Below are 14866 nucleotides of genomic sequence, written 5' to 3' on the forward strand. Positions count from 1 at the left end.
AACTGCAGACACCAGCTGCTGCAGGTTTGTAGAACTTTAGCGGTTCCTTGTTCTTGTGGTTTTACAATCGAGCTCCACAGTGATGTTATTTTAGACAGTAATAATGCAGTTCTGTCAGATATGGGTTCCATTTCCATTAAGCTGGGAAACTAATACTCTGAAAGTAAGATGTAAAAAAAAAAGAAAAAAGATTCTAAGCTGGTTTTATGATAAACGATGAGTTACCTCATTTCTTTATTCTAAGTGCTATAAAAAAGATTCTACAGTCGGAAACCACTTATAATTACAGAACGAGTAAGGGTAAAAAAAAAGATGGGGCAGGTTCCTCTTTGAGTCACCACCTTATCATGGTGGAGGGGTTTGTGTGTTTCAATGATTTTAGACACTAAGATGTCTGGGGCTTTTTGCCATTGGTAGGTAGTCATTCAGGGCAAGCAGATACTAGGTGAGGAATCAGACAAAGCACAGCTTAACAAATCCTTATGATGAAAAAAAACATTGATTCCCAGTTATCCTCACCTGGAAGTGGGACACTGGACTCTCCCTTAGAGATTGGGTGAAAAGCTCCGGGATGGGCTCACAGTAGAGATGCTGGTCCTCCACATCTAGAGGAGCCAGATGAGGTGACTCGGGCATAGAGTTAGGATGCCTCCTGGACGCCTTCCTGGTGAGGTATTTCAGGCCCGTCCCACTCGGAGGAGACCCCGGGGAAAAACCATTGACATACTGGAGGGATTATGTCTCTCCGCTGGCCTGGGAACACCTTGGGAACTCCCCAGTTGTGCTGGACGAAGTGGCCGGAGAGAGGGAAGTCTGGGCTTACCTGTTCAGGCTACGGCCCCTGTGATCTTCTACTCCAGATAAGTGGTAGAAGATGGATAAATGGATGGACAAACAAAAATACAAGACTTATTCCTGTTTTTATTGGAATAAATTCAAACCTGCTGTTTCAGGTCAGTGGCAAACTACTGAAGAAGATAATATGACAGGTCAGAAAGCTCCTCTAAATGGAGGTGGTTGAGATGTGTATGGATTCAGCTTCCTAATCTTTTGAATTGATTCATCCGAAATATTCTGTAAGTCCTGCAGGATGATTGGAGAGCACAGAGAATAAAGCCCCCTAAACAGAATCAGACCTGTAATCTGTAAATCCCATGAGTTGATAAGCTACCTCCTTCGTCACAATAAAGGGCCCGTGGTCCCTGCAGAGAAGATTAATCCCTGTCATCCCCCAATGAGGGTGAAGCTTATGGGATAATGTATATGGAATTCTGCACCTCTGACTGATGAGGATGTGCTTATTTGTACCAAGGTAAAGTCAGATCCTGATCAGAGGTCACCTATTATCTTTTATCACAGGGCTTTTCTGTCCCGTTACTTACTGAGTGACAGAAGTGCAGCACAGAGGGAGAAGTGAAAGAATACAATGTGGAAATATAGAGCAAATTTTGAAATATTAAGGCAAATGACAAAAGAATAATTCCCATCTGGTCTGCAACCAACAACCTTCTGCTGCACTTTCAACCTTCAGTTTACCAAAACACCAAACTGGGTCCTCAAACGGAGTACACAACGGAAAACATTCAGGGACACAAAAATGCTGTTGTGGCAGGAGCCTTCCATCATTTAAGGTGGGTGGAGTGATTATCTGTAATTTTGTGCATGCGTGCGTGCGTGCGTGCGTGCGTGCGTGCGTGCGTGCGTGCGTGCGTGCGTGTAGGATCTATCGTCATCTGCTCGTCTGCTCATCTGTCACCATCTCCATCCATCGAGTCCATTGAGGATGATACAGGTTGCTAGTTCAAGTCCAGATACTGCAATTTTACACATGCTTAAATGTTTAAGAAACACACAGGGAAATATAAACTGCAATAGGGAAAAGTATAGGGATGAAATATAATCTAGAAATATTAATTAATGGAGTAGGCGCAGCTACCTGAAGAAATGTGAAAATTAATCAAGATACTTATTTGTTTCTGCCTGGTTTGTATCAATATTTCCACATCTTTCTTTTGCTTTTGCATACCCTTGTAGATGGGTTCAAATTTAACTCACAATACATCAATGATAAACATGATTAAAACCAGTCTTTATTTTCTTGTAGGTGAATGTTGGTTTTTAATCTTTTATTACATGTTAATAAACCTGAGAAGACCTGTCAGAGTTAATATGTGAAGATGATCGCAGTCACGTCTACATCGTCGTCATAATCTCAGTTTACCGGCATGAAATATGATATTGTTGTTTTGATCATGTTAACTGATAGTTTATGCCCTATATGTAGTTTTCATACTAGTCTGCAGTTTCTTCTTTTGTATCTTGTAGTTGTCTTTGGATCATGGCATTTCCTTTCTAGTAATTCTCTAGTAATATATTGTTTTATATATCTCTAAATTACTCTCATTTTGTCTCTAGTATCTAGTATCATGTCATTTTCTCTGTTATTTTTGTTGTTGTAATATGCATTTTCCTCTGTGTTATCATAACCTCTTCTCTGTAGTTTTCTGTATTATCTTTTAGTCCCTCCTTTGTACTTTTTCTGTACTTTCGTCCAATTTCTCTGTTACTTCCCTTTGTTGTGTGTGTACCTTTTGCTGTAGTTTTATATTTAGTTGCCTCTGTAGTTTTTTTTTTCCTTGTATCTATTGGTTTCCATTTAGTATCAGGTTTTCTCTAACTGGCTCTGTCATTATCTTGCATTTGTTTTTAACGGTAGGTACTGTATATGCAGTTTCCGCTCCAGTTTACTTTGCATTATAACGTAGTTTTTTTCTGTAGCTTCTCCTGTGGTTCCCTGCTCCTCTTTTTTGCAAGGCCAGGGGCCTCATTTAAAATGGAGTGCGTAGGATTCATACTAAAAGTGCACGTACGCTCAAAAGCCGAAAATGCCGTGCGCAAAAAAAAATCCGGATCAATAAAACCATGTGCACGCAGACTTCCACGCAGTCCAGCTGGAAGGTTGCGTAGCTGAATCCGCCCCTTTACACGCCCAGAAATGCATATGGATGAGCCTGCTGAGCATGCGCAGTGGCTTTCTGCAGCCTGTTTGGCGCAGATCCATGGTTTGGCGTCAGAATGAATGAGAAGTAGCAGCCACCGTGACACTGACTTTCACGGAGACCTAGATGCTGTAGATGATGTGGAGGACAGGAAAACCACATTATTTGGTGGTCACAGTAAAAGTTAGAATAAGCATATAAATAGTATACAATAAAATAAAGTGAGTGGGTGGCAGCACGCCGTTGCTGCGCTAAACGCCGTGAGTTCCCCGGCGCAACAGGGGGGACATGCCCCCCGTCTTTTCAAAACCATGTTTTTTTTCCCCTTACTTTTTACAGTTTAAAAACTAACGGTAGGATCAGCCTTAAATTGCAAATTATCAAGACACTGTATGAAAGCGATACGAGAACGGCCCCGCAGCCCCGCTTCACCCCCCGCTCCCCCTCCTCCTCCTCTCCCGTCTCTCCTCAGAGCTGCTCAGGGCGGGTTTATGGTTCCGCGTCACCGACGCAGAGCCTACGCCGTAGGTGCGCGTCGCCGCGTACCCTACGCCGTAAGCTCTGCGTCGTTTTAACGCGGGACCCTAATTTAGGCACCATATACAAGCAGCACGTAAAGGTTTCACGCGCGCGTAAAACTCATATATATGAAAAAAAATCTGTGTCCCTTTAGGGGCTCCGTGGCTCCCTAAACGCAGCCCCTCATTTGTTCTGTCCTAAAGCGGTGGGTGAAGAAGAGGCTGCAGCAGCAGCAGCAGAGTCCTGACTGACAGCTTCAGAGCCGGCTGATCGTGTCCGGCTGATCGTGTGTGAAGCTGTCACAGCTTCACACACAGACGGACACGATCAGCGCTATATTATTTTATTTTATTATTGTATTATTTTAAGCCTGACATATGTTGTGATATGTGATGACATTATTAAGAGTATGACATGAATCTGGCTTCATTTCACCACCTCACAGCCTGCCTCGCCAGTTCCCCGTGTCTTAAGTAAATTCTTACGGGAGGGTCCTAGTTGCCGTAAAGATACGCAGATTTTTCGGTTAGTTTTTTCTTTTTAGATCCGAGGATTTGCGTAGAAGGTGGCTTCCGCAACTTTCAGGCGCTTTTTCTGCGCAAGCAAGCTTTATAGATGAGGCCCCAGATCTCCAGATTGTCACTTGAGATCTGTGGCTCCATGCCTGTTCGGTGCAGCTGTGTGTTGTGACTAATGTGACAGAGTTGCAGCTGTCATGAAAGCGGCATTGCAGCAGTCACAATGTTGACACATGGCAACACGTCTGCAGCGGCTCGATCTGACCAGTCGCTTCCTACTTTGGAGAGTTAATGAGGCTGCTCAGGTGTTTGTGATGGATGGTATGCTGGTCCTGTCCCAGCGGAGCGAGCAGAGCTGTGTATGTCTACTGGTATCAGGTGAACAACGCTGCAGACAGGTATTGATGTGTGCATGAGCTGTGCATCACTCATGTTGATCCAGGCACCGCTGGAGTCTCAGAGGTCAGATGTCGATCATCTCAGTGAGCCATCTGAAACCTGAAGCGACCAACGAGACTCTTATTGTCTCTTAACAGCAGCATTCTTATTTATTTTGGTTTATTTATAACTCAAAGATCTCCAGTATTCTATCAGATTATTTCAGTTCACCAACTCACAAGATAAATGAATTATCCAAGGAGTTTTAGTTGGTTATTTGTTTCAGGTTTCATTAGTTGTTGACACTCAAAGATTTCTCTTTGAGATGCATTCCATTCTAATCAATATAAACCCCAGTTTCATCAAAAATACATTTCTTTTTACATGTTTTCAGGTCTGTTTCACAAAGGAAGTTAAATAAATTCTGAGTCAAAAAACTAACTCAGAGTCTTCAGTTTCAGTTTCAGGAAAGGTGTTCAGAGTTGGCTCAGTGAAGTCTGAGTGTTTTGACTCTGAATGACTGCGACTATAAAAGTCCATCATCCCTGGAGCGTGATTCATCATGTCAACACACAGTAAGCGAAGTGATCTTCCTATTTGGCTTAACTAAAACTGAATATATTATTGCAAATATATAATAAATATAAGCACATATTCAGACAAAAATTGAACACAGTTGTTGTGTCAAAGGACAGAGAGTTGGTGTCGGAGAAAATCGCAGAGCGAGTGTATGCATAAATAAATTAAGGTATTTAATGACAGTTTCGTATGAATACAAATTAATGTAGATTTATATTGTTCTCAATATTTACTTAATATGTACATGCAATCCTAGGAGCGAAGACGTAACAGGCCTTCTGTTTATTTTTATCGTTCATGGTTCAGTGCATCGGTCACTTCCTAATGTAATAGAATATGGTAAGTTAGGTATAATAAAATGGGCATTTGGAAAAAAATAACAGCTTAGAAAATGAATAACCCAGGATATTGTGTGTGAATTATGAGCATAGCTGATATTTGGCTAAGATAGGCTTTAAAAGTGTGTGATGAGTACAAGTCATGACTGGTTCGATCGCATTCAAATCTATTTGGATCCTCTGTATACTTTCCTGACACAAATGTGACATGTTCAGAAGTTTCTAAAATCTACATTATGTAATGTGATGAATTTGAACTTTTTTCATCTTGGTGAAGAGGAGGAGACAGGACGTATCTCTACCAGATATTGGTAGATTTTATGTTGAAGTAAACTTGCTCTTGAACAGGTTTATCTCACAGAGTCAGTAACCGCAGTAACAGACTCCAAGAATGAGTAACTGGTTAACTGATGAAACCAGATGAACTGAATTCTCTTGCTCGGGGATAAGTAACCTTGCTTTGTGACCTGAGTTCAGGTTCAACATCAGTTTCAACATAACCCAGTTTGTGAAACAGACCACAAGACTAGGACAGTTTTTTGCTTTTCTTCGTCACCCTGGACAATCAGCTTGTAAAAGCAGTCAGTGTCAGTGATCAATCTGAAAAGCCCTTACTAAGGATAATTGCTTTCTTAATAAAAAGAGGAAGGAGAAAGAAAATATTTTGACTCCATTTATGTTCTGCTACCGTCTCGCAAATATCTTTTACAACTTTTGGTAAACTGAACAATGCAATGAAGACATGCCTTACACTTTACACACCTACTTACAGACCTTTAGAGTAAAGTTCTCGAATGTCTGGTAGAATAGCAGTTACTAGTAGGTTTTACAAGCATTATAAAGAGGCTTTTCACAATAGATGACAATGCTTTAATGCCTCTGCCATACCAATGCAACTCCTGAGTCCTCTGGCGTGTGTGTGAGTTAAAATGTCCTTTGGTTTGCATTGCAGAGAGGCAGCAGAACTCACACAGATCTATAAATATCAGAACAGAGCGATTCACAGGGCTCTATTAATAGCTGCAGTGAATAACTCACACGGATCTATAAATAGCTGCAGCAAGCAAGTAGATTCCACTAATTGACAGCTCCTCACAGGGCAGCTGCTGGGCCTGCACCAGCATTACACCAGCCTGGTGGTTTCACGCTGCTGATTCAATTCACAGTTCACATAAATGTCAGAACTTATGCAAATAGCCGAAAAAATATTTTTTGAACAAATAGATTGTGCACAATAAAATAAAAGAACAGTTCGGCAACTGCCCGTCTCAGAAACCTCTGCTTAGACATTAAAATGGTAAAGAGAGGAGAGAGGAGAAGGAAAAACCAGTGTGATGCAACCACCCCCAGCCCAGCTAGCCACTAGTTACGTTCTCAGGTAAAGACTGTGCACCAAGGTGAAAACCACGGCTTCAGTGCACCATTAAACAAAGCCAAATCACCGTTTGCAGCTGCATATGGGAACAAAGATAAGACTTTTTGAAGGCATGAGATGTGGTCTGATAAAACATTGGTGTGTTTGGAGGACAAAAAGGGAGTAAGATTGCACAAAACAGGCAGCATCATGAGGAAGGCAGATATTGTGGATATATTGGATCAGTAGTTTAAGACATTAAGCCAAGAAGTTAAAGCTTAGATGTAGCCTTGTCTTCCGAAAGGACAATGACCTCAAGCATACCTCCAAATTAGCTGCAACGTGCCTTTATGACACCAAAGTGAAGGCAATGAGGTGGCCGTCACAAAGCCTTGACCTCAATCCTGTAGACAGTTTGTGAGCATTACTGGAAAGGCATGTTGAAGCTTGGACGCCTACAAACGTCTAGCAAGATATTGTGAGATGCCTGTGGACTGCTTCCCAAAATGTTTGAGACAAATTAAACAACAGTATACAAAACAATAATAAATGACTTTAAAGAAGATTATTTCAAAGAATATGTTTCGACAATTAAAAAAAAGAAATAATCTGCAGGTTTTTCTGAGCTAACACAGGGAACATCTGTCTGCTTGCACTGTGTTATTACTTAGTACAAAGACTTATTATGCTGAAGCAATGGTGAGTGCCTGAACTGTTGTCACGGTTTGTTTGCTTCACCGAGAAAACTTAAATCAAATTTGTGAGCACCTCTCATGAAGGTCATTCTTCCCTCTGGTGGACTGAGGATTTCAGCAACTAGCTGAGCAGCCGGTGCTTCCCTTCCTGAAATATGAATATTATGCTTATTATATTATTTTTATATACACATCTGTGTTTTCTGACAGCTGACTCGGCAGAAGAGACGTGACGAGGAAGATGGGCTGCTTTGTGCAAATCAGAGCATGTTGTGTGGTGTATTTGTGCAGTACAAATGTTTCTGGAGGAGTTTGGTATTTTCTGCACGTCTCCTGAGAGAGGAAACAATCAGGAAATACCTCTCGGTGCTGAATCATCATAACCACTACCCAGGATGGCAGAAGAAAAGGGCTTTGGGTTGATCTCAGAGGAGATTAAGCATTACCATAATTGTTGTGGACTGGGTTTTCTGTGGCCTGTTTTCCATCAGTTCCCAAGCCTGCATTTTTGGTAATACCGGGTATTTGTCTCTGACTCAACAGAGTCTTAACAGCTGTCTGATAAACACTGAGGGCAGGATGGGTGATGGGACACATACAAGCAGTTTAGTTAGAGCTGAAGTCGAACCTGATGCCTTTAGTCTCTTCCACATGGTGAGGTGTGCAGCTCATTCATTCAACAATGGTATTGTAGCAGCAATTCAAACTCTTGGATACGATGACCATCAAATAGCTGGTTCATCAAGCCGGGACTCCACTCAGACATTGAACACAGAGAAACAGATTCAGAACTAGTGGTGGGGGGAAAAAATCGCTATATTGCAATATATTGTTGCGCTCTCTGTCGTAATAAATAATCGATAAACTAATGGCAAATATCGATATTTTATTACAACACACATAATGGATTTACGCGGTTGTCACCGCACTATTGTTCATGCACTTCAATTTGTCCAGCTGTACAGTGTTTACATTTACAAGACTGGGAGACAGTGAGGTACGATGCAAAATTAAGTTGCTTACTGACTTTTCAGTATTAGAAACAAAGCAGTGCACTGTCCTGGTTTATATAAAACATGTTATTAATGTTCATGCACTTGAATTTGTGTACAGTGTTTACATTTACAAGCCGAGGAGGCAGTGAGGTTCTGTACAAATGCACTTTCTTTGTACATTGTATGAAGTTTTGGCATTGAATAAATGCATAACTACAGACGTTTTCCTTTTTATGGGTATTTTTTCTTTTTCAGTCACATATATCATGATATATCGTTGATGAAATTTCTTACAATATATTGAATATCGTAGATATCGTGTATCGTGATATTATTATTATCGTGGGCCACATATCGCCACAGTATTGAATCGTGAGTTACCCGTATCGTCCCACACCTATTCATAACCTTCCTCAGTTTACAGTTTTCAGTTCATAGGCAGGTGGATGTAGGAGATGAGGAGGGAGGCAATGAGGGGTCAAATTGTTCATTCTCTTGTTATTTTAATGAGGGTCATTTAGGATTCAACAAACAAAAAGAACATACTGTGCCCAGCTGGACTTCAGCAGGAGGTTCCCCCCTTATGATCCAGGTCCTGGTCAAGGTTTCTTCCCTCCTAAAGCGGAATTTTCCTCACCACTGTTTGGCTTAAGGGTTTTCTCCCACTAGGGGAGTTTTTACCTGCCATTGTTTATGTAATAATTGCTCAGGGGTCATGTTCTGGGTGTCTGGAAAGACAACTTGTGTTGTAATACACGCTATATAAATGAAAAGTAATCCTACCCCAGCATGTAAATATTTAAAATATCATTAATACATAATTAATTATCTGAATGTTTGACCTGTCCAGGGTATACAGACATTTTTAGGAGTCATGTTAAACCTACTCTCTAGCGTCTCCTGTTTTCCCTTAAGGTCAGACCTACCCTTCTGATTTCTTTCTTAGAGCTATAATGAACTTTATAATCAACATGTTAGTTAACATAATCAACCAGTTAGTGATGATTGACCATTTAAAGATAATCATTGAACTTGCTTCATAGATCTGCTGCCTCCTGCTTACAGTTTGTCTGAAGAATGCAGAAAGAAAGTCTGTTTCAGGTGTGTGAGGACACGTGTGCTGGACTGTGGGAAATGTTTGAGTCGGAACACTGTCAACAAGCAATCATGTTGGTTTGGTTTGTCATGAACACAAAACACAGCAGACAAAACAGAACAAAACTTAACACAGGGTTCAGATAACAGTTCATACATAAATGTGCATGTTTGGTATTTGCTGGTGGGAATTTTGTCAGATCTTGTTTTCTGTTGATACACTCATTCATTTCTTTGACACATTTCTAACTGCAGATTTTTTCTGAATGTGTCATTTTAAAAATTGGTTTCCTCATAGAGATGCACTTCACACTCTCGTTCTGACCGTGTATGTGATATTATGGTGTTAAAGAGTGAAAAGTGTCTGCATAGGTAGTCCGCGGGCACTTTTGGATTTTCATCTGATGAAAAACAAATCAATCAAGTGTTTGGAATCATTCCAAGTGAGAGATTGTGGTTGGTTCTGATTTTCTTCAAGCTCTACCCACTCTGAGTTTTGCTGATTACAGTTAAATAATCTACCAGTGAAGGATGGCGAAGGTGCAGGCTGAGGGCTTTACTAGTTTTATTTTTTTAAACTCTTAGCCTTTGTTAGCTTTATGGGACTGAGCAGGTTTAGCAAGGTTTTTTTGATGAAGATTGTAAAAAAAACAGTGTGATGCATGAAGGATCACAGCAGTGTTTACCCAGTAACAGTGGCTAGTCAGTTTACTTTGGTGTTTATTTCTTTTCAGACATTATGAAATCTAGACATTTTATTTTTATGTCATCACTTTCATTTAATTTATTATCTTCCATTTTTTCCATAATCCAATTTTTGCATTTTTAATTAAATCAAACTTGTAAACTAGCACTTTTCATACACAGTAGCGCAAAGTTCTTTACATAATAAAATCAACACCAACAACACTCATGGTTAAAAACAGGGTTGTAGTTGTCATTTATAATTTTTTTAAAGCTCTCCACCCTCTCTTCTTCTGTGAACCTAAATGTGTATGGATTTGACTAAAATTTGAGGCTGTGACGCGGGTCACACCCACTGTTTTTGTACTGCTCAGGGCGAAGCAGACAAGGCAGTGATTGTAAAAGGGGAATCTCGTCCTATAAGAGAGAATTGGCTTAAGTTTGGCAGAACAAGCCCGGGTTACATTAGCGGGTGAAGATCAGTATGTTGCCTGTGAATTGCTGCATGATTCCTGGACAAAGACTGAGTCGATGGTTGGTTGATAGTGATGTCTGGCTGATCAGGTCCAAGCCGTTTCACGCCGAGCCTCTCCTGAAACATCCTCCCCTCAAATGGTGTTGTTTTAAGTGTCTTCACTGAATTCAATTTCTCTTGCTCCATTTTGCTTTTTCCTCTGTTGTCCGTCTCCAATTCCCGCTCAAACTCAAGCTCACTCAGCCGCACCTTGTGACAGATTGAAGTGACGTGGCATGGGCAGTGGTATGTAAATCCAGCTGCGTTCTAATGTAGCTTTGGGCGCAGCAGGATTGCTATATATTGTGTGTGTGTGTGTGTGTGTGTGTGTGTGTGTGTGTGTGTGTGTGTGTGTGTGTGTGTGTGTGTGTGTGTGTGTGTGTGTGTGTGTGTGTGTGTGTGTGTGTGTGTGTGTGTGTGTGTGTGTACTCACGAGGATCTAACAGGTGTGTGGGTTTCAAAAAAATAACATGGCTGCAGTTCAGACTTTTAAAATGTCTTTTTTCTTGTGATGCCTTTTAAACTTTAGCTCAGGGTCTACACACTGATCATAGCTTGATTGTTTTATTCCAAATCCATTTTAAAAGACATATAAAGGCAAAGTCAGATATACTATATATATAGACATATGGAGCTAGCGATCAATATGAGACAATGCCATATATTGATTGTACACAATCGCTTCCATATCATTTCATATCAAATAGCTCTAAGTAAATAAATGTAATTTCACATTTTTATTTCAGGCTTCAAAAAAATTAGAAATGATCTGCTCCTTTACTAAAAAAACAGACTGCAGAAGGCCACTTGATGAGGACAACTTGTTTGGATTTGTGACCGATGCTTACTTGAAGTAAGGCAGCTGGAAAACAAAATGAATGCCGTGTTTTTGTTTCGACACTGATGTTTGACTAATCTGGACCTCCTGGTGTCCTCAGGTGCTGTGCTCGTGGCTGATCTGGGATGAGCCTGATGGGCTTTAGGGCACAGGGCTCTGCCAATGCTCGGAAGATGAAATGTCCCTGCTCTTTCCGCTGCTTCCTGCTGCTGCTGGGAGCCGGATCATTGCTGCTGTTGGTCCACCTGCAGAACCTCACTGAGACCATGTTGCTGCAGACGTCAGGTCAGACCTGCTCACTGGAGCTTTTATTGCAAACATGCATCTACCTTTCACAAATTGCCTTCATCCCCTGCATCCGAACACATTTCACATATTTTACAGTTGAAAAAAATATACTTTTTCTTTCCTCCTCTGGGCTTTAAAGGGCCTCTGCTATCTGAATCATCTCCATCGTGGGTGCTCGTGCATGCATGTGTTTTCCTGTGTGGAATGGTTTGATGCTTTAGTCAGTCAACTTTCAGATACATCAAGTGTGAAACAGATGGCCATGTGACCAACGAAGAACTCTGTCTTTGTATGTTTGGGTTGTGGTAGTGGTCTGCCTTTTGTTGAGTGACTAACAGCTGATAGACAGCTGTACCATGTAAATGTGGACATTATTACAAATCAAGTGTCATGTTAAATGCTGCAGCTTCAGATCAGTTTAGTGACATCTTCACGCTCCTCAGCGGAAAAAGTAAATCAACTGTACAGAGCTCTAAAGCCAAAAAACAAAAGCTCTCTCTGCTCTTCATTGATCAGTTGGACATAAAATGAACAGATAACTTTATTCAACCAAACTGTGAACATTGTGACACCCATTTAATCTAACAGATGAAAAATATTTTTTAAAAGATTCATAAAAGTGGAGAGATGTACAATTCTTCACTTGTATCTTAGAATAGTCGTGAGTTTTCTTTCAGCTTGCTGAAGATTATTTCCATCAAAAGAAAAATATGTAAATAAACAGACAGACATACGTCACATCACTTAAGGGGAATAACATATAAGTAATAAAAATAAAGTCCAAAGGGCTCCAGGTCCACAGAATTTACTCTTAAGAACTTTTATTTGAATTTAACATGCTTAAAGTTGCCGGGGCTTTTTATGTCAGACCTTAACTCCTCCAATAAGAGGAATCCTGAAGTTGTTTTTGACACTATCCATAACCTTCTCTCCACAAAGTTGCTTGTGGCTCCCACCTTCATTGAGGTTGATTGTAACAATGCTCTTTCATTTTCTGTTGACAAACCACTACTACTACTGCTGTCATTTAGTAGACGCTTTTATCCAAAGCGACTTACATCTGAGAGCACACAAACAAGAAATCCCATAGGAAGGTCCAGCATGGATCAGTGCTGGTCAGAATGCTGAGAGTCCAGTTGGACACAGGTGCTGCCATGCTAGTGCTTGGGTTTGTTTGTTTTTTTTGTTCCCTTCTCACCCAACACAACAATCCCTTTATTCAGCAAAACTATGTCTTAAAAGACACCATCATATGATCATCTTGTCATAAGTGCATGCAGCTTTCTCAATGCTGAGATCCTGCAAAGAACTGGACAAATTGCCACTAATGGGTAGATGAGGACCCAAATGCAGGAGAGCAGGAGGCAGGAGTTCCAAAAAAAGCTGATTTATTAAGTAAAAACAGGGTTGCCAAAAAAAAAAGCAGGGTTGACAAAAAAAACACAAGAGCCAATATCCAAAAACCTGACAGGACACACAGAGGGTGGAAACAGTACAGACCAGCAGGGAGCAAGGGAAAGACGAGACCAGATATACAGAAGGGTTATCGAGACACAGGTGCAGAAAATCAGGGCTGATGGGAACCAGGGAAGTCAAGACAGAACTGAAACACAGACATGGGTTTCAAAATAAAACAGGAACTGACCAAACCGTGACACAAATCTTCTAACTCATTCTGATGATCAGAGAAATTAACTAAATGCAGAAATGCTCTTTGAAGAGCTGAGTCTTTAGTTTGCTCTTAAAAGTAGATTGAGTTTGGTAGGTGGTTCCACCGTTGGGGAACAGTGGAGAAGAACAGTATAGCTACTGATTTCACGCCACGTTGTGTTGGAAGCACCAGGCATCTTTCACTGGCTGAGTGGAGCTGTGGATGAAGGAGTGAAGGTAGGCAGGAGACGTTTGGGTAATTGTTTGATAAGCTAGAATCAAAGCTCTGAACTTTATGCTGCAACTGGAAGCCAGTGCAGAGATTAGCAGGCTAGCAGACAGGCTGATATTCGCATAGAGACGGCAGTGTCACCAGGTGGGAAAGAAAGGAAGAGCCATCAGCAGAAGCCATGAGAGCTGATGAGTTCACTTAGCAAGATGGTGAACAGTGAAACACTGACTGCGTTTACATGCAGTCAATAACCCTTTTAAAACCTGAATATTGGCAATAACCCGAATTTGCACGGCCATGTAAACACCAATAACCCCTTTGAATAACCTGAATTTGCTCATATTCAGGTTTTTAAAAACCCGAATATGACCCCTGGGTTACTCCTTTTAAAACCTGAATATTGGGTCATGTAAACACCAAACGGAATATCCCCATCAAACAGAACATGAATTTGTTTTCTGCGCATGTTCTGTTCGCAAGGAATCTTGGTCTTTTGAGTCCAGGAAGTTCTTATAAACACGGAGAAATGCAAGACCACGCCACACTTTTGGAGTGAGGAGGAGACTAATCATTTTATAAATGTAATGAAGGATATTAACATTTTAGCATTTGTAGACGGTAGAAAGTACCGGGATAGTGAGATTTAAAAGCAGGTGAGCCAGGGGCGGAGCAGGGGTCCCAGCCTAGGGGGGGCGAAGCATTCTAGATGGGCCCTTGTGGCCTAAACATCCCAGTTAAAACATAATCGCTAAAAGAATGCCACAGATCAGCGTCTCTGACACACAACCACAGCAGCAGGCGACACGGTCAGAACCATCACTTGAGGTTTCAGCACCAGGGATTTACCAGTCATTATGTCAAACCTAATTATAAGCCTAATGTAGACTTTAAGATATAACTATCAAACTGGAGATAAAAATCAAATGACATCCATTGATGTCTATGGAAGCTCATTTCCGCTAGTAAAAGAAAAAAATAAGAAATCTTAGCCTTAAAAATAAAAATATCCCCACGGATGTCGGATTCACCAAGTAGCACAATTCAGACACATGTGTTCAACCTACACAACAACAGTTTACAACGTGCAACGACATGTAGGCTATTTAACACAATCAGACACGGCGGTCAAACAGCAACAAACAATATATGAAAGGCCATATATTCAGCATTATGACAATGTTATCAGAAAT

The 14866-nt window shown here is 40.9% G+C and overlaps 1 protein-coding gene across 3 annotated transcripts in view; it reads left to right on the forward strand.

Annotated features, from left to right (window-relative positions):
• LOC133444081 (carbohydrate sulfotransferase 8-like) overlaps positions 1-14866 on the forward strand; it is a 72024-nt gene that overhangs the window by 16893 nt on the left and 40265 nt on the right. The window contains exons 2-3 of one of the 3 annotated variants that reach the window (XM_061721564.1): positions 11415-11521; positions 11607-11791. In XM_061721564.1, the coding sequence (XP_061577548.1) occupies positions 11632-11791 (160 nt within the window). In that variant the 5' untranslated portion in view covers positions 11415-11521; positions 11607-11631. The remainder of the gene's footprint in view (positions 1-11414; positions 11522-11606; positions 11792-14866) is intronic. The other 2 variants (XM_061721565.1, XM_061721566.1) reach the window with 2 other exon arrangements.

Source organism: Cololabis saira, chromosome 5 (genome assembly GCF_033807715.1).
Source record: "Cololabis saira isolate AMF1-May2022 chromosome 5, fColSai1.1, whole genome shotgun sequence".
NCBI classification, from domain to species: domain Eukaryota; kingdom Metazoa; phylum Chordata; class Actinopteri; order Beloniformes; family Belonidae; genus Cololabis; species Cololabis saira.